This window comes from Esox lucius, chromosome 3 (assembly GCF_011004845.1).
Source record: "Esox lucius isolate fEsoLuc1 chromosome 3, fEsoLuc1.pri, whole genome shotgun sequence".
NCBI lineage: Eukaryota > Metazoa > Chordata > Actinopteri > Esociformes > Esocidae > Esox > Esox lucius.
The window spans coordinates 3,968,789-3,995,867 of NC_047571.1; the positions used below are offsets into that span (position 1 = coordinate 3,968,789).

At 40.2% G+C, this 27,079-nt stretch overlaps 1 protein-coding gene across 2 annotated transcripts in view; it reads left to right on the forward strand.

Moving 5' to 3' along the window:
- Nucleotides 1–24,230, forward strand: part of tox (thymocyte selection-associated high mobility group box) — a 47,812-nt gene extending 23,582 nt beyond the window's left edge. The window contains exons 3-10 of one of the 2 annotated variants that reach the window (XM_010883608.3): nt 2,148–2,261; nt 8,728–8,973; nt 12,295–12,546; nt 14,474–14,701; nt 15,283–15,363; nt 15,559–15,981; nt 22,027–22,169; nt 22,619–24,230. In XM_010883608.3, coding sequence (XP_010881910.1) covers nt 2,148–2,261; nt 8,728–8,973; nt 12,295–12,546; nt 14,474–14,701; nt 15,283–15,363; nt 15,559–15,981; nt 22,027–22,169; nt 22,619–22,655 — 1,524 coding nt within the window. In that variant the 3' untranslated portion in view covers nt 22,656–24,230. The remainder of the gene's footprint in view (nt 1–2,147; nt 2,262–8,727; nt 8,974–12,294; nt 12,547–14,473; nt 14,702–15,282; nt 15,364–15,558; nt 15,982–22,026; nt 22,170–22,618) is intronic. The other variant, XM_010883618.3, reaches the window with a different exon arrangement.
- Nucleotides 24,231–27,079: the final 2,849 nt, after the last annotated feature.

The following is a 27,079-nucleotide window of genomic DNA, read 5'->3' on the forward strand; positions in this document are numbered from 1 at the left end:
TTTGAAAATTGCTTGATATACTTTCCTATTAAGAGAGGTCGAGATTTAGCTTTCCTGTGGACATGTGTTGCAGGGCTGTTTCTCCTATGTAATGGGACAGTTACAATAGCTATCTGCCCTGGTTGGATGGTGGATTATTGCAGGATACTGGTGGTGTGTCGCTGGTGTTGTTGGCGTTGACCTCAGGTGAAACTCATTTTGAGCGCAGACCGTGTAACAGTGGGCCGTGTGATAAGTGTAAATACCACTCAGATAAGGCCCAGTGCACAGGCTAATGGTTCGAAGAGGGGTTGGAATTGTGTGTGTGTCTGAGATAGTGAGTGTGTGTGTGTGAGAGTGCCTGTGCATGTGTGTGTGTCTGAGATAGTGAGTGTGTGTGTGTGAGAGTGCCTGTGCATGTGTGTGTGCGCGGAGGCCTTAAGGGACGCAACACAATCAAATATTTATAAAGAATCATATGTTCCTGAGGTCGCTATCATGGCCAGATGAAAAGATTCTTTCATGTGGTTTTAATTTCCCCTTTATTGTGTTTTAGTTAAAACACTATGTTCCTGTCTGTAGGAAATGGGTAATTAACTGAGTTTGTTAATTAAGTAAAGGCTTGGTGTTAATTAGCCATAGCTTTCCTGTATCCCTGTAGTCTGTAGGCTGTAGGCTGTAGGGAAATAGAGTGAGATAGCTGAAAGATGCTTGTAAATTGCTGTACTGCACCAATGCATTTGACTGCGTAGCTTAGTAGCCTGTTGTATTATCACACAAATTATCCAAATTATCTTCTGACAACAAGGCCAAATTGTTCCATTACAGCTCAACTTGCTAAATCTCATGTACAGTATACTGTCTGCAATACTCTCACTTATCACTGGAAGATAAGATCATTTTGCTGATACTGTAGGTGTCATATATAGCAGCACATCTATTGCTAACTTCGCAGTTAACACTTTTTCACTTAGTTTCGGTTCTTCTCATTATGAAATCAAAGTGTTATGAAAAAAAGGGTTATTTGTCATACCTGGGAAATCACATGAAAAATGCATTCTGTTCATGAAAATATTGGGTTGTTTTTGGTTTCTGTTATAACACCATAGAAATGTGTGAATGTGTCCTTTGATATCAATTTACACCTCATGCCGGCATATTTATAACGCTTATCTCCTTTGCTATAGTCTGAAACACATTTACTGAGGTGGTTCATACCTTGTACATTTGTTTAACCAAAGCACCAGGTAGATGTCTTTGTAATCTGAAAAGATTCATTCATGCCAATATTTCACATATGTAAACAATGTAAGACAATGTTTATATTACTTTATTTATTTACAGATTACATTTAATTAGGGTTGTGTACAACTGTCAGTATTATCATGCTGTCAAATAAGACAAGATACATTTTACTTACAGAAAATATTTATACTGGTTTAATTACAATCCATTACTTGGTTGTTGATAGCACCAGATGCCCACACAGACCATTCATAAGAGATGTGTTTTTATGGAGTATTTCCATTTTAGAGGGAGAGTAACATAAATAAATGATATCTAAGGTTTGTATTATTTATATGGTTCTATAGGGTATTGTAGAAGAAGTACTCAGGAATGTATGGGGGAAAACATCTCATTACTGCACAGCTGCTCACAGCAGAGCATACACATTGCCCTTATTTATTCCAAATCCGTTTTAGAGAGTGTACATGTACATGTACTACTTGAATATAGCCCACTGTGGTAAGATATTTCCTGCTTCAGTTAATATCTCCATTTACAGTATGTAGTTTAGTTCATAAATGGTATATGACTTATATTATAATATATATATATATATATATATATATATATATATATATATATATATATATATATATATATTTGTATAGCAAATACATAATGTGAATTGGTACATTTACTGGAGAACTATATTTCTTACCATTGAAGACTGCAGCCAATAGGTCTGTTGCCTAGATGTAAGGACAATACTAGGATGCTGCTTTGCTGTTTGTCATTCTTTAGACACTGATCTGACCTAAGCTCAGTAGCTTTGTTTTACATTCCTGTCCCAGTGGTTTATGGCCCTAATTTGAGAAACCTTAGCTGGTCCCACCCCTCTGTGACCCCATGGTGACCCTTGACCTCTCTGTCTCCTCTGGTAGTTCCGTGTGCCCCCCAACCCCCACCAGACGCAGCCCAACACCAAGCAAACTGGACCCCTGTGGAAACGAGACGGCCCCGCTCACTCTGATGGCCCCCGACTACCCTGGGTAAATGTACGACAACAGACACACACCCCCAGTATGACACAAGTCAGGCACTCGTCACTCGGTCGATGTAAGACTCCTCATTTGCATAAAAAAAGATAGGCTACACACAGCGACCTATCTCTCCAAAGTATGTTTGTTACAACTGTGTTTCGTCCAATAGGTCTCCATATTGAGCGAGCACATTATAGTTTACTTTGGCATATTTAGGACAGCGTATGTCAATGATTCATTACAGTGGCCTAGGGGGGTCCTGCAGTCCAGGCCGCTGCCTCTTGTTCACATCTACCACTGCAGCGTGGGTTTCACGTCTGATCCACTGCTCTTTCAGCAAAAACTCTTTCCCAACTTTCATGTCTAATAAAGCATAGAAAAGGCCTAAAAAATATACTACCATGCAAATGTTTGGGGACACTCAGAAATGTCCTTGTTTTTCAAAAAAGCAAATTTTCGATCCATTAAAATAACATCAAATTGATCAGAAATACAGTGTAGACATTGTTAATCTTGTAAATTACTATTGTAGTCTGATTTTCTATGGAATATCTACATAGGTGTACAGAGGTCCATTACCATCAACCATCAGTCCTGTGTTGCAATTGCATGTTGTGTTTGCTATTCCAAGTTAATAATTTTAATTAGAAAACCCTTTTGCAATTATGTCAGCACAGCTAAAAACTGTTGTGCTGATTAAAGAAGCAATAAAACGGGCCTTTAGACAAGTTGAGTATCTGAAGCATGAGCAATTGTGGGTTTGTTTACAGACTCAAAATGGCCAGAAACAAATAATTTTCTTCGGAAAGTCGTCAGTCTTTACTTGCTCTGAAAAATGAAGGTTCTTATATGCGATAAATTGCCAAGAAACAACATTTTATACTACTCCCTTCACAGAACAGCGCAAACTGGCTCTAACCAGAATAGAAAATGGTGAGCAAGGCCTCGTGCACAACTGAGCAAGAGGACAAATACAATATTGTCTAGTTTGAGAAACAGATGCCTCACAAGTCCTCAACTGGCAGCTTCATTAAATAGTACCCACAAAACACCAGTCTCAACGTCAACAGTGAAGAGGCAACTTTGGGATTCTGGCCTTCTAGGCTGGATTGCACAGAAAAAGTCATATCTCAGACTGGTCAATAAAAAGAAAAGATTAAGATGGGCAAAAGAACACAGGCACTGGACAGAGGAAAAAAAAATTAAAAGTGCTGGAGGACAGAGCCAAAACAATAGTATCACCGTCCAAATACTTTTGAACCTCACTGCAGATTGATGGAAAAAAAGAGGCTGAAATAAGTGGTTTCATTATTAATTGCATTGGCAGCATTGCAGCTTGCAGATTGTTATGCCAATAAATAGTATTTCAATATAATTTTATGTTTTCATGGAAAACATGGACATTTCTAAGTAATCCCAAACTTTTGAATGGGAGTGTTGGTGTATAATTATTCTTCATTACAAAAAGGTCCCCACTCACATTTACCTCGGTGTAGTGTTTTGTTTCTATGCCCTCAATCTCTGATTTGCCCTCTATTCTCCTCCTTTTCTCCATCACTATATGTATCCATCTGCCTCTTACCTTCTCTTTTCCCCTTCCTTTATTTACACCCAAAAGCACATTTCTTGCAAACTGTAGTACACACATCTCTCTCACCATACGGACGCACAAACACACACAAAATGTACTCCACACACATACTGTACTACAGACATCTCTGTCTCTCTCTCTCACACACACACACACCTCACACATGGAAACACACACCTCCCCCACACATTTTCCTTTGGGATCAGGTACTGTAATTCATTTTATTGGCAGCAACAGTTCTGTTCACCTTGAACCTGAGCAGCAGACAAGGTTTAGCCACATCAGAGCACAGTGCTGCTCTCGCACCAGGCCAGGAAGGAAACACAAGATATAATAGAATACAAAGCCCTAACACTTGAGTCTAAAATCAAAGGTCTTACACAGTTATGAATCAAACACATTTGAATGTAGAAACCAAAAGGTTTGGATTTCTGTCTCAGGAGAAAATATCATGGATTCAAAAAAAGAATTAAAGATGTACATGCTAGAAGAAAATTTTGAAGCGCATGCTAGCGGCCAATGCCCAAACATTATCATAAATGGCAATTTCTTTTTTTTCAAATCTTCAATTTGAGAACCGGGGCTATTCATAACAGATCCGGGCTATAGCCCCGGACGCCCAGGCCTAACTGTTGAACAGTGACACATCTTTTGTCGGTATGACTAAGTTCTCCAGCACTTTGGATTTAAAATCAGGTTAAAGTGTAGACTGTCAACTTTTCAGGGCATTTGCCTTCAAAACGGGTGAACCATTTTGAAATTACAGAGGCATTAACCTTATGACAGTAGAGGCTGTTTGATGCCATTGCTGTTTTATGATTTGGTTTCTCAACAAAAATTAAAATAATAAAAATGTAATTGCAAATAATGTATGCACATTTGATATTAGCTTAGAATATGTTTCTGAATACTTCTAAATGAATATGATGGCCATGATTACATTTACCCTGAATAGGCATAATGACTGAAAAAGGTACAGAGGTTCAAATATCACTACAACAATACCCTCACATGAAACATTTTAACCTTGTCATCATTTGAAATCCAAAGTGCTGGAGGACAGAGCCAAAACAATAGTATCACTGTCCAAATACTTTTGAACCTCAATGCAGATTGATGGGAAAAAAGAGGCTGAAATAAGTGGTTTCATTATTAATTGCATTGGCAGCATTGCAGCTTGCAGATTGTTATGCCAATAAATAATATTTCAATATAATTTTTAAAGGAAGGGGGTTAGTTGAAATGATAGCTTTATATACTGCCAAGTCAAAATTATCTTTTTTGGTTGTAACACAATAATTACATAATTTTTCTTTTATTATTTATTTGTTGCTTTGTAATAAATGAAGTAGTTCTTTTTTTGTCTTGTGTTTCTCTTTTGTTCTAGAAGTATAAACAATTCATCACAAATAAAAAATATATATATATCTGTAATAATAGAGTGACTTGACAGATTGGGCCGTAGGTCTAGTACTGAGTGGAAATGTTTTAGGCAAATCAAAACAAGAATTATTCATTATACAAACTGTGTGTAGGCCGTGTGGGGCCCTTAACTTGGTTGGGGGGAATTCCCCATCTCCCACCCTTCACCACACTTTTCATCTTACAGCATTATTAATAGTGTGTTGACTTGATATGAGTGAATAAAAATGAGAGAAATCTCCCCATATGATTAACTTCAGCAGTGGTCTTCTGAAGAAGGCTGCACCTCTCCATTGACATCTTGAAACAAAAAATCAGTTTCAGGATTTACTGTGGTTTGAATTTGACTTATAGGTCACAAGGTGACATCTTTTTAACGTAGGTGATGTCTGATGTATTCTGCAACTGTTTATAATCATAGGTATTCTAGTCCTTAGTGCATCAGGCTCTTAACAAACTGATTCCTGCACATTTCATTCAATGTACTAAATAACTGAATTCTTAGGAAAAAATAAATCTCATTTGAAAGGTGTATTATGAATACCATATTAGAACAGATTTAATCAAAATAGTCCCACCAGAAGGCATTTGCATAGTTCTGAGCAGAAAGGGATTCAGCATTGTTCTCCATTGAAAGGGACAATGGGCAATTGAAGGGAATGACAGGAAGAAATAAAAGATAAAATGTATTCAGGACATGGCTTGATATTAGAAAATGTGCTCACACTATGTCAATTGACGTTTTGTTTTTCCAGGACAAATGACAGCCACTAGTAACAAGGTCTTCAGGTATTGTGTAGTTAAGAAAGGTATTTTTCTTTTTGTGCTAATTAGCACAAGGCCACAGCTATGTGAGATTAATCTTTCTTTACTCTAGGGGTCGTAACTCAATCAAACAAAACCTACCCAGATTTATACGGCAAGAAAGCCAAACAAAATATACTTTTTGTTGCTTTTGTAACACTTTAAATGAATATTCACCTATCTTTCTATTTTTAGTTCCTACAGAATGTGTTTGAAAAGATGTACATCACAGAATGAGACATTGGGTTAGTTTTTGTCAGATTGTCCCAAACCTAACAGACTGAACAGTGTCACTGTATTGTCCTGTTCTCCACAGATACTGCGACCCCAGGCATCCAATTCCTGGCCATTTAAATGTTGAAAAAATCAGTGATAGACAGAATGAGAGGTTTACAATAGAGTATATCTCTGTTGGTTTTTGTCCTTTACAAAAAAAATTCTCTTTTTCTCTCTCTACTTCTGTCTTGTTTTCTCTCTCACTCTCTCACTTCCCCTGTCTTTCTCTCTCCCTGTATTTATCTCTTTCTCTCCTTTTGTTTTTCTTTCTTTTTATTGGTATGTCTCCTGTTGATCACATGGAATGCAGGACACCAACACTGTTAAATCAGACGTCTAATATTGGGCCTTTGTGTGATTAAGGATTCAAGTTGTCTCCAAACTCTTTTGGTTTGAGTCATCAGACAAAGGCGTTGGTTAGGTGTGAAGTCTACTTTACCTGTTTTCTGGCTGGGTGTGCAAAAAAGAATTAACTATACCAGGACTCTGGAGAGGTAACAATTATATAACTTCAGTGTTATTTGGTTCTTATCGACGTTTACTGGGAAACGCCTCTGACGCAACATTAACTTGGCCTTTTTCCCTACGTAAGGAATTTCAGTAGGGCTATGTATATGTATATGCTAAGCAAAACAAAACAAAATAATTTGTCAAATTTGTTATAATATGAATATCATCAAGAAACCCCCAGGCAACAGCCATTATGGCAATCTGTTTTTGTTGTTTTTATGACAGCAAAATCATTTCTCATGCCCAAAAACCTTACTGTATGAATTGTGCCAACACATTTCCAACCAACCAACGCTGACATCTGCGAGAGAAAACACAATCAAATATGCAAATGCGTGCAAAATGTTGGCTTTTAACAGAGAAGGCGAGAGAAGCAGAAGAGAGCTCATTAAAAACGATTATCGCCATCTTTTAAAAGAACAGTTGGGCTGGTATTTCAGTAGAGATGAGTTTTGGAACTGATTCTCGGACTAATTGCCTGGAGTTGGCTGTCTGTCAGCTCCATTTTGTTTTCAGCAAATAAAAGCTGTGAATTAGTGGTAATGAAAATCTTGGAGGGAATCAACGAGGAGATAGTAGAGACTGAACTCTCGAGCCCTCTGATGACGCCGGGGAAAAAGTCACTTCTGGGCGAGAGAGGAAAAGAAAACACTTCAAGTATGATTTGTTGCTCTGTCTTCTTTTGGAAAGCTTCACTAAGTTAAATGAAACCTCGTGGGCCTTATTGATCACAAGCAATTTGATATGTTGAATATTTCTCTTTCCCTTGAAAGAAGTCATTCCTCTTTCAAACCTGTGTGTAAATGTTAACTTGCACCTCACATTTCCTGTTGATTCAAAGTGAGCGCAGTTTGTTTCTGTGTTTACCGAATAATTCATGAATTTGCGTCAGATTTATTTCTCCTTTCATCCTGCTTGTTTGTTTTACATTTTTCTCTGCAAGCTTAGAAGGGGTCCTAAGAGATTGCGAAGGAGGGAAGGACATGAAGCGAAGGACATAGAGGTTTTAAAAGACAGATCATCCCGCACAGCCAAGTGGAACTGACTGTCAAGATGCATAAAAGAAGCCTTTTGTTAGACATTAATGAGGGGCTTTGAACATTTACATACATTTCTACATGCTCAGACCCTTTTATTTCGCCTGATCTTTTAAAAACATGCCCAAATTCATCTGTGCACATTTGTTGATGTGCAAAATGAGCTTATAGGCTGTATGGATGTACACGTCCAATGTGTCGTTGATCATTAATATATTAATTAATTCAAGTAATCATGATTACATTAACGAAGATGATGAATCCTCATTGTTTGTATCGTTGATCCTAACAATCGCTCACGGCAGTGTACAGCATTAGTCCTAATTGCCTTCTAATAATAGCACTAATTCAGGACGTATTTACTCTAGTCTCACTGTAGTCTTGATAAAGATTCACAGGACCATATTTGAGCTGTTAACAAGGAACAGAATTCTCTGATGTAATCAGTTTTAACCTAAGCGTTATAATATTGGAACAACAATTGGATTTATTCACATTGACAATTTGAGTCATTTAGCAGAAGCCTTTATCCCGGGTGACTTGCAGGCACAGTAATGGTTTACCGTCAAGGAGATTATTTCACCTTGCCAGCTTGGGCATTGGGTCTTGCAACCTTTCGGTTTCTGGTAACATGCTCTAGTCGCTATCTGGCGCCACTTTTTCCAAAGAGCTTTACATTGGAAACATAATTCAACGACTAACTGTAGCACCCACCTCTACAGTTTTTCAGATCTTGATGTGTTTCACCTCTAAGTTTGGTACAACCCCTGAAACAAAAACATTTGCTAAATGACAACATGTAATTTTTTGTCTGTTTTTCCCCTTGCCTCTTTATTCGCAGTCCTACCCAGTACCCAGTTTGGGGGATGAAGACTTCAACATCCCCCCCATCACACCACCCACAATCCCAGAACACATGCTGCACCCCCACCTACCTGAGTCGGAGTCAGGCTCCTACCACCCGTTGGCCCCCCCTCACTCCCAGAGTGGCCTACACCCCTTCCACCTGCAAGGAATGGACATGATGGGTCAGAACGGAGGGCTGTTGAGCCAAAATGGTGGTCTGATGTCCAGCACCCTGTCTGTGGTGAGTCTAGGCCCGATGCCAATAGACAGCAGTGTGCAGAGATTAAAGTATACTAGCTAGGTTTTTCAGTTCTGGATGGCATCTTTGGCTTAAAAAAATAAACTAATGTTTTAATGCTGGGATGGAACAAAAGCATGCACACCCTAACAGGTTTTTACGTCAAGGATGCTAGAAAGCCGTACTAATCTTCTACCCATTTTTTTCATGGTTAATTAGATGTCCTCTGGTATTTTCATTTCACTAGAAATCGGAAAATGCACTGGTGGGGTGACATTTGGAAGAAATACTCTCAGTACGAGTCTTGACTTCAAAAAGTGGAGAAATGAAACTTAGACTTTTGGATATGAGCTTCCTTTGAGAAAACCTCATTATGTGATTGGTGACATGACTAACCGTGGTCAACCAATCTGCATTCCTATCACAGAGAATCACCCAATCCGAGTCAAATGGAAACTTCTCACCTCGCTTTCAGCTAATGTTCTTTCAGTCCTTGGCCATGTTCACTCCTAAACCACAATATTTTGTGTCATCGAAATATAATGTCACATCTGTAGCTCTCAAGAGCTCCATGGTCTAGCTGTAAGGAGTCAAAATAATCTTGATGCCCCTAATGCATTTTTATTTGTATTAATCAGGCAGATGTTTTTACCTCCCAAGTCTAACCAACCAGTGATACTGGACCTCATAATCCAGCTCAAACCATATAACACAATTTCTCTTTTTGAATGTGGGACTTAATGATTTCCAAGGCTGGCCCTCTCAGCCTGTCTTCCACTTTGAGCCTAATGTTTCACTAGATAGCTGAAACATTCGAAACGTAAGTGTTTTCTATTGCTCGGCATTTCGTAAATTGCTATTATTTTTTTTCCTGTCTCTGGAAGGGGAGCAGGAGCTCGGATAGGATGACGTGCTGGCTGAAAGATTCACCAGATTGACAAAGGGCATTTTGTTCCCGTTCACCTTAATGTTCTCACAGAACATCCATTTAGAGTGGCTATGAATTATGGTTGCCTGGCAACGGAGCCGAGAGCTTGTTGCCGCGGCGAGGAATGAAAGAGGCTGGGCTGATGGATTCTATTTGGTCTAGGGCATTAGCCTGCTCTGGAATAGAGAGGTGGGTCATTCCGTGCCTTCTTCCACACGTTTAGCCTTCATTCGCTGGTCAGGAATTGTTCTAAACCACAGGTAGTTGATTATAATATAGTCAGTCCAAGGAAGCTTAGATTATTAGGGACATTTTCTATTAGAAAATCCCTATTATAAATGTGTAGCTTTTGTTCCTCACAGGACCTAGCACTAAACAAAGTGTCTTTTTTAGTTTTTTCTTTTGAGATGATATTCAGAAATATTTTGTTCTGGCAAAATGATCTAGGCCTACAGATGCGTTTTATTTTCATAGCACTTCTTTTTAAAGTGACTAAACAGAATTCATAGATAGTGGGATGCCAGAAAAAGGAATCAGTCCTGACATGTCACCTATGAGACCAATTAGCCTGCTTGAATCCAGTTCTTCCTTATCACCAACTCAGCATTTCACGAGCAATCCACCAATATTTACTTTGCTGTTCTTTCCATTGAAATCCGCCCACGTATTACATATATCATACCATAAAGTCCTGTATTGTTGTCAGAGTCAGACAGACATAAAGTTATCTTAGGTATTGATATAAAGGATGGCCTGTTGTGTGACTCACTTCTCCGATACTCCGGAAAGTTCCCCCACGTCACCATGGGGATTAGGCTGTTTTCCGCCGTTACCGAACCAGCTAGCGGTAATTCTCATCACCCTCCCTGTCTCAGTTACGACCATGTCACTCTTTTTCCATGATGCAGGGTTGGACTACAGTGTTTGGGACACTTAGCTCCGGGGTCAACTTCCTGCAAATCAGCACATTTTACCATTGTACTGAGTGAAACCTTCCGTTCTATCATTCTATCTTACACATTTATTCATGGTGCTTAATGTGCATTCTGCTTTTTTATTTGTAGATATTCTGGAAGTATACACTTTTACAATCAACCAGAGACAAACCTTTTCTGTTTTATAGCTCATTTAATGCTATTTTTCGCATTTTATAATGAGGCTGAGAGAAAATGGTTCAGTTTTAATGGAATAACATGCTTTTCTTAAATTTTGCCACAAGTCTACAATAAAAGGTTGCAGTTTTAAAGCTAAATGTCCTGGTATTCTACACATTCTGCTATCCTATGCTGTAAAGTTCCTGGGGCATGTGCTCTGCACAGCAATTTTTTAATAAGTCTGTGTATCTGGCTGTACCACCAATCCATTGAATGTAAACATGGGAAGAATATTTGTATTCTCACCAGCTTGTCAGTCTGTTTGTACAAAAGCCAACTTGTCATCTTTGGCATCACAACGATAACAACAGTACACTGACTGCTGATCAACATCTATGGCCAACCTCATCCCCATTAAACCACTGGAATGGTCAGAGCTGGAGGATTAAAAACAGGAAGTAACTGGTAGGACAAAGATTGTCATTGACGTGTTCTTTTGTTGTGGAGAAATGAAGAGATGGCAAAGCAGTAGAGGTCTCAGGGTCACTGGTGACATAAAAGGTTAGCGTTTAGTTATCTGGAGGGGATGTATGGGCTACATTCTCTGTGGAGTTGATAAACAGGGAGTCACCTGTGCTGATTTTGAGGTAAGCCCCTCCTCCCACGGGCCACCTGTCGGGGACATTGTGTAGGACATTGTGTAAAGGGACAATAGATGGCATGAGGCATCGTTCAGGTCAGCTGTCACTACCTGTGGTATCAGGTGACTTGGCCACGCTCTCTGGGAGGGAGGAGCCACACAGAAGGGGGTTTTCAGTCAAAATTTGTAAGCATGTTTCCAGGGTAAAGATATTGTGCTTTAGAGGGGCACAGTTTGCAATTTTAGTGATGGTCGAAACTACGTGGGTGTATGCGGGAATGAGTGTGAACTAACTGATGTGATTTTGAAGTGGAACAACAGTTTTGTTTCAACTGAAACGGCCCACATTGTAAACCAATTGTTGGTTTACAAGACAAATTATGAGAGACAACCAATTGTAGCCCATTGCAACAGACAGAGCTGTGAATATCCCTGACCAAACAACTTGCTATGCACCTGATTCTAAACTGTATTGTAATTGGTGGTGAGGTTACTTTTATAGGTGAGACCACATTTATGAGTAGTGTGTTTAGGAGGAGCTTCACCATTTGAATGTGGTAATAATTTCTCTGTTGTTCACCTTTAAGACTGTTTCTAAGAGTTGGTTGGTGTCAAGATGAACAGTTATTTGTTTGTAATTCCATTTACATTTTTTCTTTCAGATGCAACAAATGGTCAACTCTGATTCCAGGTATAACAGCCATCAGCCAATGGAAGCACTGAGACCCAGGAGCCAATCAGGAATGGGACACCAGAGTCAGCTGACCACCATCAACCAATCACAACTCAATGCTCAGTTGGGACTGAGCGTGAACAGCGTTACCCATAATTCCCCATCACCCCCTGGGAGCAAGTCGGCCACCCCCTCTCCTTCCAGCTCTGTACATGAGGATGATAACGAAGAGGCTATAAAGGTTAGGGGAGTGATGGACAGACAGATGCTTGTACACACAAACACACACACACAAAACACACACCTCTTTGTATAAGGGTGAGTCATCTGTAACCTTTGTACTGTTGCATTTGTTGACCCTTTTCCCTGGAGAAAAGTCCCAGTGGAGAGATGCTGAACCTAAAGCTTATGTGATTGCTCATGTAATGGTGCCAATGGTGTTGTAGGCTCATGCCTCATGTCAAATTTAGTAGGAGGCAAAATAGAATGTGGTCAACACTCAAGAAACGTGCAATGTGCTATTCAGTCAAAAAAAATTTTGTGTTTACGGCACAAATCAGTTTGTGAACATATCTAGCAAAGTGATCGGGAGTGGAAAGTCTTGCATAATTGTAACTACCTGTGACCATCTGTCAAGGTTTTTTCATAGAAAACCATTTCTATCTGTTTGCAAATTCTCACCCTCACAGGGTTCATTATCGCACAATGAGAGCAAATAAGTGCCTTTTCAGTACACAACACGCTGACGTCAGACACGGGTGCGTGTGCGTCCCAGTGCTGAACGACCGGCCATCACCATGTGCCCCTATTCATGAGAGTGAATATTTACATAGATATTACTTCTAAACAAAGCAAAAAAAAAACTTCTGGGGTTGTAAAATGTTTGTTATTATTATTGCTTGAACATTCCCTAGGCTTACATATACATATGTGTTTGTGATCTTTAAAGAATACCTATTTACATGTTCATATGGGCATTTCCGTTTTTCTACCATCCTAATTTGCGCTCATGGTCTTGCTTCATTGCAGCAACTCCCAGCAGTCTCAGTATAATCAAAGATCAAGACTTATGTCCCCAGAAGCCCATCTCGCCAAGCAATTCTGATTTCTATCACACGTCTCACTGAATCAGGAGGTTCCTGTATATACTTGTACTGTAGCACCTGCATGCTTGGAGGAGATCACTTTCGCATCCATAATGGGGCTTGCATGCACCCAATTTGCCACAAGGAGACAGCGACATGCAAGACCCCCAGATATTGTTGTCATGCCGAGACCAGGACAGGAACTCCTGGCCGCAGTGGCACAGCTTTACCACTGTTCTATTTCAGGGACCCTATTTCAAGTTTAAGTTGTATTAGTTACATACACATTATATCAGATGTTAGCACAGTTGTAGCGAATCGCTGGTGTAATGGCTCCTGCAGGCTGTTAAATAAAGTTACCATAGCATAAGACAAGATACAGACCATGTAAAAATGTAAATAGTGTTTATTATGTTTTTTTAAATCTGATAAAATGCAGTTGGTTTGCAATGATGACAGACACATATGCTTTAAAATTGGAAATTACTGTAAAATGCACACATAAGCAACATGTAAATGAGGCTATTTTTGCTGCTGGTCTATGAGAAATCCCTGTCCTGCCTCCAAGTTTCACCCATGCACAGGATCTTTTGAACTCACAGAAAGTGGTGTATGGTTTCAGAACAAAGCATTCCTATTGGCCAGGACTGTGTAACTAGAGGGAGACTTTTGAGACAGTTTTATTAACCAGCTGGTATGTTGTTATGTAGCACCTTATATATTCTTTCTATTCGGGTCATATCAGCAAAAATATCTGGGCCACAGTTTGTAACATGTAGTCTGTGTTCTTGTCATGGAGTGAATTGTAAGCTAAAGAGACTAGCACCTAGGCAATTGCAGCTGATTAACCCTCGTGTTCCATAGCCTGCCATCCTCCAATGCAGTGGTTGTCAGCTCTCCTGATTCACAGGGTTAAGGGATTCAAGTTGAATTAGGCGTGCTAACTCTGGAAAAGATCTAATCCATTGAAGAACTCGAGGTCCAAGAGGAGAGCAATGAAAATGGCTTCCCCTAATCAATAGTTTATGTGAAATCCTTGCTTCTCTCTTCATAAACACATTTGACCCTCACTATTTCCTCCAGCAGGGAGAAAAGAGACCAGCAGCAGTGGAGACGCCCAAAAAGCCCAAGACCCCCAAGAAGAAGAAGAAGAAGGACCCCAACGAGCCCTCCAAGCCAGTTTCAGCTTATGCTCTGTTCTTCAGAGACACCCAGGCGGCCATTAAGGGTCAGAACCCTAACGCAACCTTCGGTGAGGTGTCCAAGATAGTGGCCTCCATGTGGGATGGCCTGGGAGAGGAACAAAAACAGGTATGATTCTGGATCATCTTTTTTTAGGCAGGGAAAAGTTGAAATGTACGCCTTTTAACAGTTTCACAGTAGAGAAATAGCAGTCATCTCTGGTACTTGCGCTCTGCGACTGTGAATGCCCTTGTGTATGTTGTCTTAAAAATGGCCTCTCGACAGAAGCAAATGGAAGCGCACGCTTTTCCATATTTATTCTAGTAAGCGCTCTGCTATTGTCCTATTACACGCACACATGCTCACACACACCTCCAATGGGCCGTGTAGCTGCACATAGAGAGGAGAAGAGCACTGAGGGACGAAAAGGATGTACTTCCTGGAGAGAGAACAGATGGATGATGGGTAAATAATGACACCCTGAAAGACAAAGACTGAAGGATGGATGGGATGGTGAAAAGGAGCAATTTAGTGCTGTTTAAATGGGAAACTTTATTTAGATGTCCCCCTAACTACTGCTGGTATGCCTTATTAAGTGTTATAATGGCTTCGTAGGACATGCACATTAACCTTTGTAGACGGGATTCTTTCTAGGAATGAGGTTGCTTGGCAACTGAAGAGCATGTGTTAACTTTTCTCTGTTTTTATAGGTGTACAAAAAAAAAACAGAGACGGCAAAAAAGGAGTACCTGAAGCAACTGGCAGCATACAGAGCAAGTCTGGTCTCACAGGTAGGTAACCAAACATTACCTGTAAGATTGCTGTACTTCTGTCCTGAAAAACTAGTGTTCGTGAGGGCTGTGGTGAGTGTTGGTTTAACATCTTTGTGCGCCCTCACTTTTTCTTTCCCCCTCCCTTTCTCTCTCACTTTATCTTTCTCCCTCTTTCTCTCATTATCCATCTACATTACACTATCTCTCTTCCAGAGCTACAATGAGCCGGGTGAGGTCAAGGTGTCCCAGGCCTCCTCCATGCTGGGGCCCAAACCTCCCATGTTCCCCGGATCGGGCCAACAGCACCCCCACACTCACCACTCCCACCCCAGCCTGTATATGAGTCACCCGTACCACCACCAGAACCACCACCCCCACCAACACCAGCAGCAGTCCCAGCAGCACCAGGCCGGCCTCAGCCCCCACCTGTCTCCCCTCCAGGGACTCTCCAGAGGGGTAGCCCCCCGGCCTAGTGGACCCCACCCGGGTGGAGTGTCCCTGGGTAACATGGCGGCAGCGTCCCCCCCTCCCCTCCAGATCAGCCCGCCTCTGCACTCCCACGCCCACCTCGGAATGCACCACCAGCAACAGCTTGGCGGACATCCGCTGTCCCTTCACTCGCCCGCCATGGGACAGGTGGGTTGAACACATGCAGGAGTGCGTAAAGCATACAAACTCAGGCCAATGCACACATTTAGGGTTAAGTGCTTTGCTCAAGGATATAATGACACGTTTTTAAAAAGTATTGTTGGCTTTGGTATAAGAACCAGCAACCTTTAATATGCCAGCCCAAAGCACTTGAGCTGTAGGGTTTTTGCTGCACATAAAGACGACTCATTCACTTCACGTTCCCTCAGTGCCTGAGACTGAACGCAAGCCAGGATGTATTAATTTCTGCTAGCTAATTCATTTCTGCTAGCCTAGTACTGTACATTAACTTCACTCTCTCTCACACACACACACAACACACACAAGCACACACAGAAACAGTCTGTTCCTCACACTCTGTCTCTCATATACACTCACTCTATCACACGCACACACAGACACACACAATCCTCCATTTTCCATTTTCTCCCAGTAATAAACAAATGCATTAGTCTGCGGATGTGATATAAGGGCGCCAACAGCAGCACATTGAGATTGATGAATGCATCAGCAGTGGAGACAAAACGCCAGGCAGGCAGGGCTATCTGATGAAGCCAGTCTAGCAGACAGCACAGGACACACACACAGGAAATGAGATGAGTTCTGTGGAGCTAGTCAACAACACAGATTGCAAAAGGAGCAAAGGACCTCTCTTTCTGTCTGTGGCTAGTCATAAAATACACACAACAATGTGCAAACATGTTTCCGACGCACAATGGGCTCACTAGGCATTTAGCCATTGAAAAAGCATCTTTGTGGCTGAAAAGATGCTGAAAAGATTTTGAGAAGACATCTTTCAAATTATTTTGCTCTGTGGGTCGTGTAGCATAGACGTTATGCATTGTCCTGGAAAAATAGCACCCAAAAAACAACCAATAAACAGAGAACAGATAAACCAATCGATAGCAACCATAGCTTCACCTATCTAACATCTCATCTTCATCCGCTTATCCGGTTTCGGGTCGCGGGGGCAGCAGCTCCAGCAGGGGACCCCAAACTTCCCTTTCCCAAGCCACATTTCTAACGTGCCCCGCTGATTTGGCATAAAGGGGTTGGTTGTTAAAGATGCATTCCATAGTTTTTGGCTAGAAGTTGTAAAGGTGGTGCTGCAAAATGGGTCCCCAAAAATGGTGTACTATGTCATCTACACTCACCTAAAGGATTATTAGGAACACCTGTTCAATTTCTCATTAATGCAATTATCTAATCAACCAATCACATGGCAGTTGCTTCAATGCATTTAGGGGTGTGGTCTTGGTCAAGACAATCTCCTGAACTCCAAACTGAATGTCAGAATGGGAAAGAAAGGTGATTTAAGCAATTTTGAGGCATGGTTGTTGGTGCCAGGCAGGCCGGTCTGAGTATTTCACAATCTGCTCAGTTACTGGGATTTTTACGCACAACCATTTCTAGGGTTTACAAAGAATGGTGTGAAAAGGGAAAAACATCCAGTATGCGGCAGTCCTGTGGGCGAAATTACCTTGTTGATGCTAGAGGTCAGAGGAGAATGGGCAGACTGATTCAAGCTGATAGAAGAGCAACTTTGACTGAAATAACCGTTACAACCGAGGTATGCAGCACAGCATTTGTGAAGCCACAACACGCAAAACCTTGAGGCGGATGGGCTACAACAGCAGAAGACTCCACCGGGTACCACTCATCTCCACTACAAATAGGAAAAGAGGATACAATTTGCACGAGCTCACCAAAATTGGACAGTTGAAGACTGGAAGAATGTTGCCTGGTCTGATGAGTTTGACTTCTGTTGAGACATTCAGATGGTAGAGTCAGAATTTGGCGTAAACAGAATGAGAACATGGATCCATCATGCCTTGTTACCACTGTGCAGGCTGGTGGTGGTGGTGTAATGGTGTGGGGGATGTTTTCTTGGCACACTTTAGGCTCCTTAGTGCCAATTGGGCATCGTTTAAATGCCACGGCCTACCTGAGCATTGTTTCTGACCATGTCCACCCCTTTATGACCACCATGTACCCATCCTCTGATGGCTACTTCCAGCAGGATAATGCACCATGTCACAAAGAGATCATTTCAAATCATTTCAAATTGGTTTCTTGAACATGACAATGAGTTCACTGTACTGAAATGGCCCCCACAGTCACCAGATCTCAACCCAATAGAGCATCTTTGGGATGTGGTGGAACGGGAGCTTCGTGTCCTGGATGTGCATCCCACAAATCTCCATCAACTGCAAGATGCTATCCTATCAATATGGGCCAACATTTCTAAAGGATGCTTTCAGCACCTTGTTGAATCAATGCCACGTAGAATTAAGGCAGTTCTGAAGGGGAAAGGAGGTCAAACACAGTATTAGTATGGTGTTCCTAATAATCCTTTAGGTGAGTGTATGTGCCCATGTCATCAAACCCAGGTGCTTTCAAACTTAAATTTTCATAGCTAACTAAGATAGGATAGTAATCCTACTTATTTATTATGCCCATATAAAGAGCAGTTATTACACATCCAGCCTAAAATGTGAGGTTTAAAAAAGTTTGTAATTTGCAAAAGGCCAGAACTGCATCTTTAAAACAAAATAGGTGTGTGTATAGCTGAAGGGTACACGTGTTTTGCAAACGTCTTGTTGGGACTGTGTTGGTAAGCAAGCTAATATATATTTTTTGTCATATAGGTGGCATGAGTCAAAATACCTCAAAACAACACATGATGTCAAAAAGATGATGAGTTAAACAATTCACCTACACAGGGCCTTCTACCTCTAACACGCTGACATTTTTGTTTTTGTACTGCTTTTGGCCAGAGCTTCATGGTGGTGTCATTTGAGATGGACATTAGTTTGATAAGGAGACTAGGTTATCAGGTATCAACAGGAGTACGTTGTTATGGAAACAGGTATCCAGGGGAACAGGTGACAGACGTCTTGAGTGAGAGACAACACTCACCTCCTGATCTCCTGAGTGTCATACTTAGGATGAAAAACAAGGCTTGGTTGAAGATTCTAGGTAAAGGAGGTGGGTTGAGTCGTTATAAAACTGTGACCTAACTTCTATCACATTTCCATCTTGACAGGTTACATCATTATGGAAGCAGTTCAACCTGTCCTAGCAGTTAGTCTGCAAATCCAAACAGCGTTAGCTGTAGGAGTAATAACTTAAGTAGCCTTTTAACAGTAGTGAATACTTAGTCAGTGAACACATAGGTATTCAGTAAGCATTGTGGGAATCAGTGTTTTTTTTAAAGAGAGATGACGGACATTTTTCTTTTTATCTCCTACCAGCAGGCAAATTAACTGTTGCTGCGGCTGATCGAACATTTCTTTGCTGGGGGGCGGAGGTACAGAAGGGAAGGGGGTGCCTCTGTCTTCATACGGATTAGAATATGAATTTGTCTGAAGTCCAATTTTAGATGAGCTGCTTTATGGGGCTGCCTGTATGGCTGTGTCAGTCCATAGAGAAATTGTGAGAAGAATGGTTAGTTGGAGGTTTGAGTTGGGTTGCCACTAAGCCCCCAGCGCTTAGATCCCTCTTTTATTTGGGACTTTTAAATCCCGCGGGGAGTAATAATCCTCCCTTGCTCAATTTTGCATATTTTGTTCGAGGGAGAGAGAGCAAACAAAAAAAAAAAAAACGCCAGCGCTCAAACTTTCTCCGGGCCAAGAGTGTAGAGGGAGGGTGGGGGCAGGGAGGTGAGGGTGGGGGGGTGGGGGGGTTCAGGGAGAGGGAGGGAGAGACAGAGAGATACAAAAGAGGCAGATGGGGCCTTTGTGATGGAGTGAAGGAGAAGAATTTGTGGAACAATGCCTGAATAGGTGAGTGTCGGAGGAGGGGGGAAAGGGAACTCAGCCACCTGCTGTCCTCTCTCTTTTAGACTAGGGCTCGTAGTGTAGCGCCCAGATTAACTTCCCTTTTATACTGAGTCTCTCTCTCTCTCCCCTTATCCCACCCCCCCAAAAGTAAAATAAAAACACTTTTAAGAAACCCCTAGCATTAAAATGGCTGCTCCCATAATTAAAATAACTACTTTTTTTACTCCCCATCTTTACCTCCCCCTTCCCCCTGCTAGTTGGGTCCACCCCTCATATCTTCAGTTCAACCCAATGGCCTCTCCATAGGAGAGCACAGTCATTTAACCAATTCAAACAAATGACGAGGCACTCATGAGTCATCATGTTCTGACCTGTGTTTAACAGCGATTTTAGTCTCACTATAACATTGGGGGAGGTTCATATTATTCCCCAATTTGTATATATTTGCGCACAGCACTGTTATAGACAAGTCTATAAATACTTTCCCATTCCTATCATCCAAAGATCAGTTATCCACAAGCTTTCCATGTGCTTACGGACCATTGCACGTGACTTGTATTGACTGTTTTAGGGGCTTTTGTCTGAAACGTCAGTGGGATGGGAATTTTGCACCATGGACTTAAGACCCCATAACCACTTGTGAGATTCGAACCATCTGTATGTAAATGCAATGCGCTCATCCTCTTTTGAAGGATTAGTCTCCAAGTCTGTCTTATTTCACATGATATGTGCACATACTATATATGGACATTGTACACTGATGCATTTTGTCACAGCAATACATACATGATCCCAAATCCGATTTATTGGGATCTCATCATATTGTACATACATTACAGCTAGGACTGTGAACAGGCAAGGCAAGGCAAGTTTATTTGTATTGCACTTCTCATGCACTTCAAAATGCCTTACATTAGAAAGAATTATAGGAATAATATACATTTATGGAAATTACCAACTACTTATTGTAGACATTTTGCTGGTATTGTAAATTCATGTTGTGGCCAAAAGTATTTGCACAGTTGTTTTCAAATAAAACACAATTTCCTCTAGAAAACTGTTGAAATCAAAAAATATTTTGGTGTTCATGTATGTTTTTCTTTGGTTTGCAGTTTAACAAAAACAAAAAAGTTATTGACTGAGTCTTAGCTTATTCCACTAGACAATATTATTTCCACCTCGAAACAGTTTGAATTATATTTCAAGCTGATGATCCTCATTTAATGCCATTTCTGTTTATTTTGGGATTTATATGGATATATTAGGTTCTCAATTAAAAACAAAGTTTCCCTACGTTAGGAGTGAAATAAAGAATTGTGTTTACCAAGTACTTTTTTTTAGAGACAATGTGAGTTATTCAAAAAAGTGCAAGTGTCCCAATACTTTTGGCCACAACTGGCAATCTAATTCAGGCCATTCTATCAAATTAATCCTAAGAGGTGAATGAAAGTTTGAAAATGTTTTTAAGAACATCCAGGTTACATAAAGGCATCTACAGGCATCTCTTACCACATTCAATGTCAACGAGCATGAGTCAGTTTTATATAGACAAACTGGGAGGTCAGGAAGGAAGAAAAAAACACATGGTGAAGAACAATATTTTCTGGACAGTCAAATGTGGAGCTGGTTGGCCACAGTGCCAGACAGGTGAAAACAAAATACTGCCTTTGGAAAGAAGAACTCCTATACCAACTGTGAAGCATGGTGGCAGGGCTGGATAGTTTGTGACTGCTTTTCTGCCTCAGAATCCTTTTAGGTTACAATCATTGAGTCAACCATGAGTTCCACATTGTATCAGAAAATACTCGAGGCCATCAATCAAAAAGCTTTTGCCTATTTTGGCCAACTGAGGGAAGACTATGACCTAACTAGAAAAAACTTTCTTCATATCTGCAGATAAGGGAAGACAACACCTCCCCGCATTTGAAAATGCGGTATGTTTGAAGGGTGCTTTAAAATATGTCTACCATCAAGCAAATGTCTATCATGTCTACATGACACATTTCAATACGTCAATCACAGAACCATACCAGACACCACCAGAAGGTACAGAGTCTGTTAAGGGAGTTATTGCGTGGGGTTCTGATATATCGAGCGGCAGTATGGTTCAGGAAAGATTAGTCAGCATGATTCTGACTGGAAGGATCTTCACTTGACCTCTGTCTTACCTTAGTTACGTTGTACGGTCTGTTCTATTCTATCTGATAAGTACCTGGAATCTCATGTTTGACTGTTTGTATGTTTATTCCAGGGATTTCCTCTCCAATCTGAATTCCAGAACATGATCAACTCGTCTGGTGGTCAGGGATTGTCCCCATCCATGGACTACAGACAGGTGTGTCGAAATGGACCCAGCCAACACCTCGACTGGACCAGCGAGTACTGTGGCAATGGGTAGGAAAAATAAAAACTGACGCCTGCAAAGTTGAACTGAGCCATCATATAAGTTAACATTGCCTTACACGTGATGACACTCGTGAATTCCCCTATTAAAGAGTAGTGTGGAAAAAACTAGAATGTGTGGTCTAGTGGTTCCACAGCATGTGTTTGACTTCAATCAATCATGAAATGGCAAAAATATATGGCAATTTTTTGTTGTATTCTTTCTAAGCAGAATAGAGATGATATGAGGAACGTTTGCCACAATGTTTGACCTTTCTGAATCTGTGGGGAGTTTTACCATGAGATAGGGCCCCACATACTATTGAATGTGATGACATTGGGGAAGGGATAAAAAACAGGTCAATATTGGGGTATTAAAAACTAAAATGTATTAACATTATTAGTTTATTATTAATTGGTAAGTAATTCACATGGCTGCTTCCTCTTATGTTTTCTCCCAGAGCTCTTCAGAGAGACAAGCCTCTATTCCTAACCTGATCTGACCTCTAACCTCTACACACCTCCACTCTACCACCCTTGGACTGGACCATAACCTGACCCGGTCTTCATTCGTGCTCACTCTGCATTCATTGGACCAAGGCATCCAATAGAAACTTCTTGACGCTCCCGCTCCATCTTGTCAAACACTCTGAACATCACTCAGACAACAAAGGCAGACGCCCATACTTCAAAACATTCATTTTTTGATTTTGTTTATGAAAAAGGCTTACTGATGTCATGACTCATGATTTCAGATTTGTTTTATAACCCACCACACCCCTCCCCTTGTGTCCAATTAAAATTTAAAGGTTAAACTTTGTACTGTTGTATGGCCACAAAGGCACAAAGCATCATTGGGTAAGAATAGTCACCACTGTGCTCACTGCTGATATGTCATTGGAGTGTATTTTGAAGAAGTCAAGCTGATAAAATAAGCATAAGACCATTGTTCAAATCCCAGAAGTTAATTTAGCACTTAGCACTTGGGTCCTTTTTCTCTCCACACATACCAAGATGTAAACTCATACCCTAAACTGACTATTATTTTGAAAGTGAAAAAAACAATAATCTTTCTCAGAAAAAAAAAGTTTTATATCTCTCTTTTTTCCATGTTTTCCTCTCTCTCCTCTCTCTTTTTCTCCCTCTCTGCTACTGGACGGCCTTGGAGACTGTTGTGTGTCTTTGAGCAGAGTTGCGTTGCTCTTTCTAAACTGATGATGATGTTCACAGGATCCTCTGACTGTGGACGGTGCCGAGGCTGGTTAGTAGCCATAACCTCAAGCTGTACATAGAATTTTGTGTTACTCTTGCTCCTAGAGTATAAAAAATGAAAGCTTTTTTTTCAAGTGCAGTGTGATTGTGAATTGATCGCACAAGTTTTAATTTAACAATCAAAGAAGGGAAATTGGTTGAATGGCTGATAGTAGCTTGGATTTTATTGGGCATAAAAATTGTCAATATAATGATATTTGTAAAATAAAACTTGGTAAATAATTTGTTTTCAACCTGTGAAAAAGTACACCTAAGCTGCCCCTTTGTAAGGAAAACATCCCAAAGTATGAGTTTTGTGAAATTAGACCAAGAAAAATAAGTCATATTTTATAAAAGGACAGAATTTGTTTTTAATGATTGGACATATTGATTAGATGGATTGTCATTTAAGTCCTCTAACTGAGGTGGTATATCTTTATCCACAGTAAGGGTCTGATAATGAGAGAAGGAAAGTGGTACAGACAGATTGGTAGAGTGGCGATATATAACCCTGACATCTGGCTCGTTGCCTCTCTTCTGATCACTCCTCTCTCTCTCTCTGTCTCTTTCTCCCTTTCTCAACCAAGTCTGTTCATCATGCTGAGCCTATTTATGAAATTATAACTGTAGGTGTTTTTTTAAGTCCTTATGTTTAATAGCGTTGATGGTGGTTGTCTTCTCTGTTCCATTTGGGTTTCCTTCTATTTGGCAGAAAAATGGCTCCAGGCAACAACAATGTGAAGAATTTTATTCTTATTTTTAGTTTTTAATGTGTTAAAAAAAATAAAGTCAAACCTGCATTTCTGTGCAGTAATCACTCCCTTTTGGATTCCCTGAGTTTTTATTTCAACCTTTAAGTGCCTGAGGTGTTGGTAGAACATGGACAACAAAATATTAATTGTATAAGACCTCCTCTCAGATTTCAAAAGAATGTGTTGACTGGCAGTATCAATTTCAACACTATTATTAAGATTAAATTACTCCTATAAAGATGGTTTGTTTGTGTAAACTAAAGGTTAATTATAATTTTAGGTAAAAAATCTACTGTTTTACTATGTGCTGTAATAATTGCAGTACTGTGTGTAGATATACTGTTACAGCATAGTAAAACTGATCAATATGGATCACAACCTTGTTGAACACCAAGCAGGCAGCTGTCAATATCATATCAGCTCAGTTCATCAATACAATATGAGCCAATATTCAATATGACTGGAAGGAAGATTTTGGCCATTACAAAGAAGAATAGATAGCTATTATACAAGTGGCATTGACTCAGTATCTTGTTTGTTTAAGCAGAGAATAATAGTTTGTCGTTGTTTTGTGTTATGGTTGCCAGGTTGTATTGTGTTCATTGTGAATCCATTACATAGACCTACTTTTAACAAGTTATAAAAAATTACACACACATTATTTCTTTCTTTTTGGGCTCTGTATTCAATCTCTGTTTGAAATTACTACATGTTTTTTACGTAGTTTTCTATTTTGGGATACTAAAAGGTATTTGGACAGATGAATACTATATTTGCTAAAGTAGACATGTTTAGAATGTGGTTGCATATCCTTAGCATGCAATCATCACCAGATGCTTGGTATCTTCCCTAAGGATGCTCTGCCAGGCCAGTACTGCAACTGGTTTCTGCTTGTTTTGGGTCCGTTTAGCCTTCAGTCTTGACTTCAGCATGTGAAAGGCATGTTCAATTGCATTCAATCGAGTGATTGAATTGACCGGTCAAGAACAGTACACTTTAAAAACATTGCCCTGCTGGGTGATGAAGCGCTGTCCAGTAAGCTTAGATGTGTTTGGTTATATCTGAACAGGCACCATGTTTTTGTACACTTCAGAATTAATCCTGCTGCTGCTGTCAGCAGTCACATAATCTATGAAGACTAGACAGCCAGTTCAGGTAGTCTTTCTTTGCTGACCTCTGATATGCATATGAATGTATAAACTATTGCTTCCAAAAAAGATTTCTGTTTTGAAACTGCAGTTACTGCAGACCACTGTGATATTTTTAAACTGCAGTGTACTTGGGAGTTAAATGGCAGCTATACTAGTTTGACTACAGAATTACTGCAGTAAAAAAACTGTGCTATTTTGGAAGAAACATTTGCAACATACTGCAGCTATATATCTTTTTTGGAATGGCTGCCCTAGTTGTGTACCCTATAGACTATGAATTGCCAACCCTTGTATGGGTATGCAGACTTTTGTTCCATTCCTATTTTAACATACTTGATTAAGATGATGAAATTACTGATGAGCAGCAGCTAATAAGTAGAATCAGCAGATCTGGAGTGAAGGTCTGCAAACCTAGTGTGCTCTCCAAGAAGGGGGTTGGCGACCCTAGGTTTATGGCATAAACCTGCCTGAATTACACATAAGGACATCAGCAGCCATGCATTGCCCTCTGGTGGCAAAAAGAGGAACCAACGTGTACGTTATTTTAACTAGTTTTTAACAGCCATGTTACACAACAGCCCTGGCATTCATCGCCGTCTGAGGGAACGTTTCTTTTGAAATCAACGAAATGTGCTACGTCTGCAGAGTTGGGTTTTGTCCAATGGCAGTGTCGAAGTTTAAGAATCGGATAGATTCTCAGTAGCTGACGCGCGTATTAATACTATATTGTGGATGGAAATAATGAAGCATGATTTCGTTGGTTTCTGTTAAAACATGCAGAAGATCACGTTGACATGACGCGGATAACAAGGCAACGCAACTGCGTAGTGTGTGAATAACGAATAATGTAGGATGATTAATAGGCCTAATTACGTTATTAGCATCATTGTGTAGTTATTCTAAACCAATAACATAGGCAACAAACAATACACAGTATATGTTCCACTAATGGAGAAAAACAAACACTGCAAATGCGTTAACCTAGTGTGTAGAGTCACAGGTTTGATGTATTAATTGTATGATAGTTTATTATGGGGACGTATATTTTGAAAGGCTATTCCAGTGATTGTAGAAAATATCAAGAGGCGTGGCCATTTCCTTTCCCCGTATAATTTTTTATATCCCCAAAGAAGTTATGCAGCTTCTCGTTAGGTTTGCACTAATACTAAGAGCTTTTTTCTGCTTCTTCAACTTTAAGACATACAACCCAAATATGGGACAAAATACTAACATTTTTGCTAAAGCTATTTGAAATCAAGCACTTTTCTTTTATAAAAAAAATATTCCCAGTATTGTGATGTGCTGCTTGGCATTCAGGCCAAAGAGTTCAATATTTGATTAGACAGAGCAAAGATTCTTGTTTCTCAGGGTCCCTTTGACAAACACCAAGGGGTTTGGTGGAGTGCTGCAGAGACGTTCTTCTGGAAGATACTCCCACCTCCACTTTTTGTCCATTGACCAAGTAATCGGTTAACAACTTAAAGCTGTTCTGCAGCAATGGAAGTAAATTAAACCATGAATGATATGCTAACAATTTTTATTTTGATTACTTACAAACCCTCGGTCTGTATAAATTCAGTGTTGGAGCGGACTGTGTTACTACACCCCCTTAAGCCTTATTTGCACAGTATTGTACTGCAGGAAGTAGTATATTGTTATCATAATGGCAAGAATGAATAAAATCAACTATTTTTCTAACTTCACGTTTTTCATAATTTAAAACATTGAAGGGTATTATGATTTTCATTTCAACCCTGATCAAGGCCTG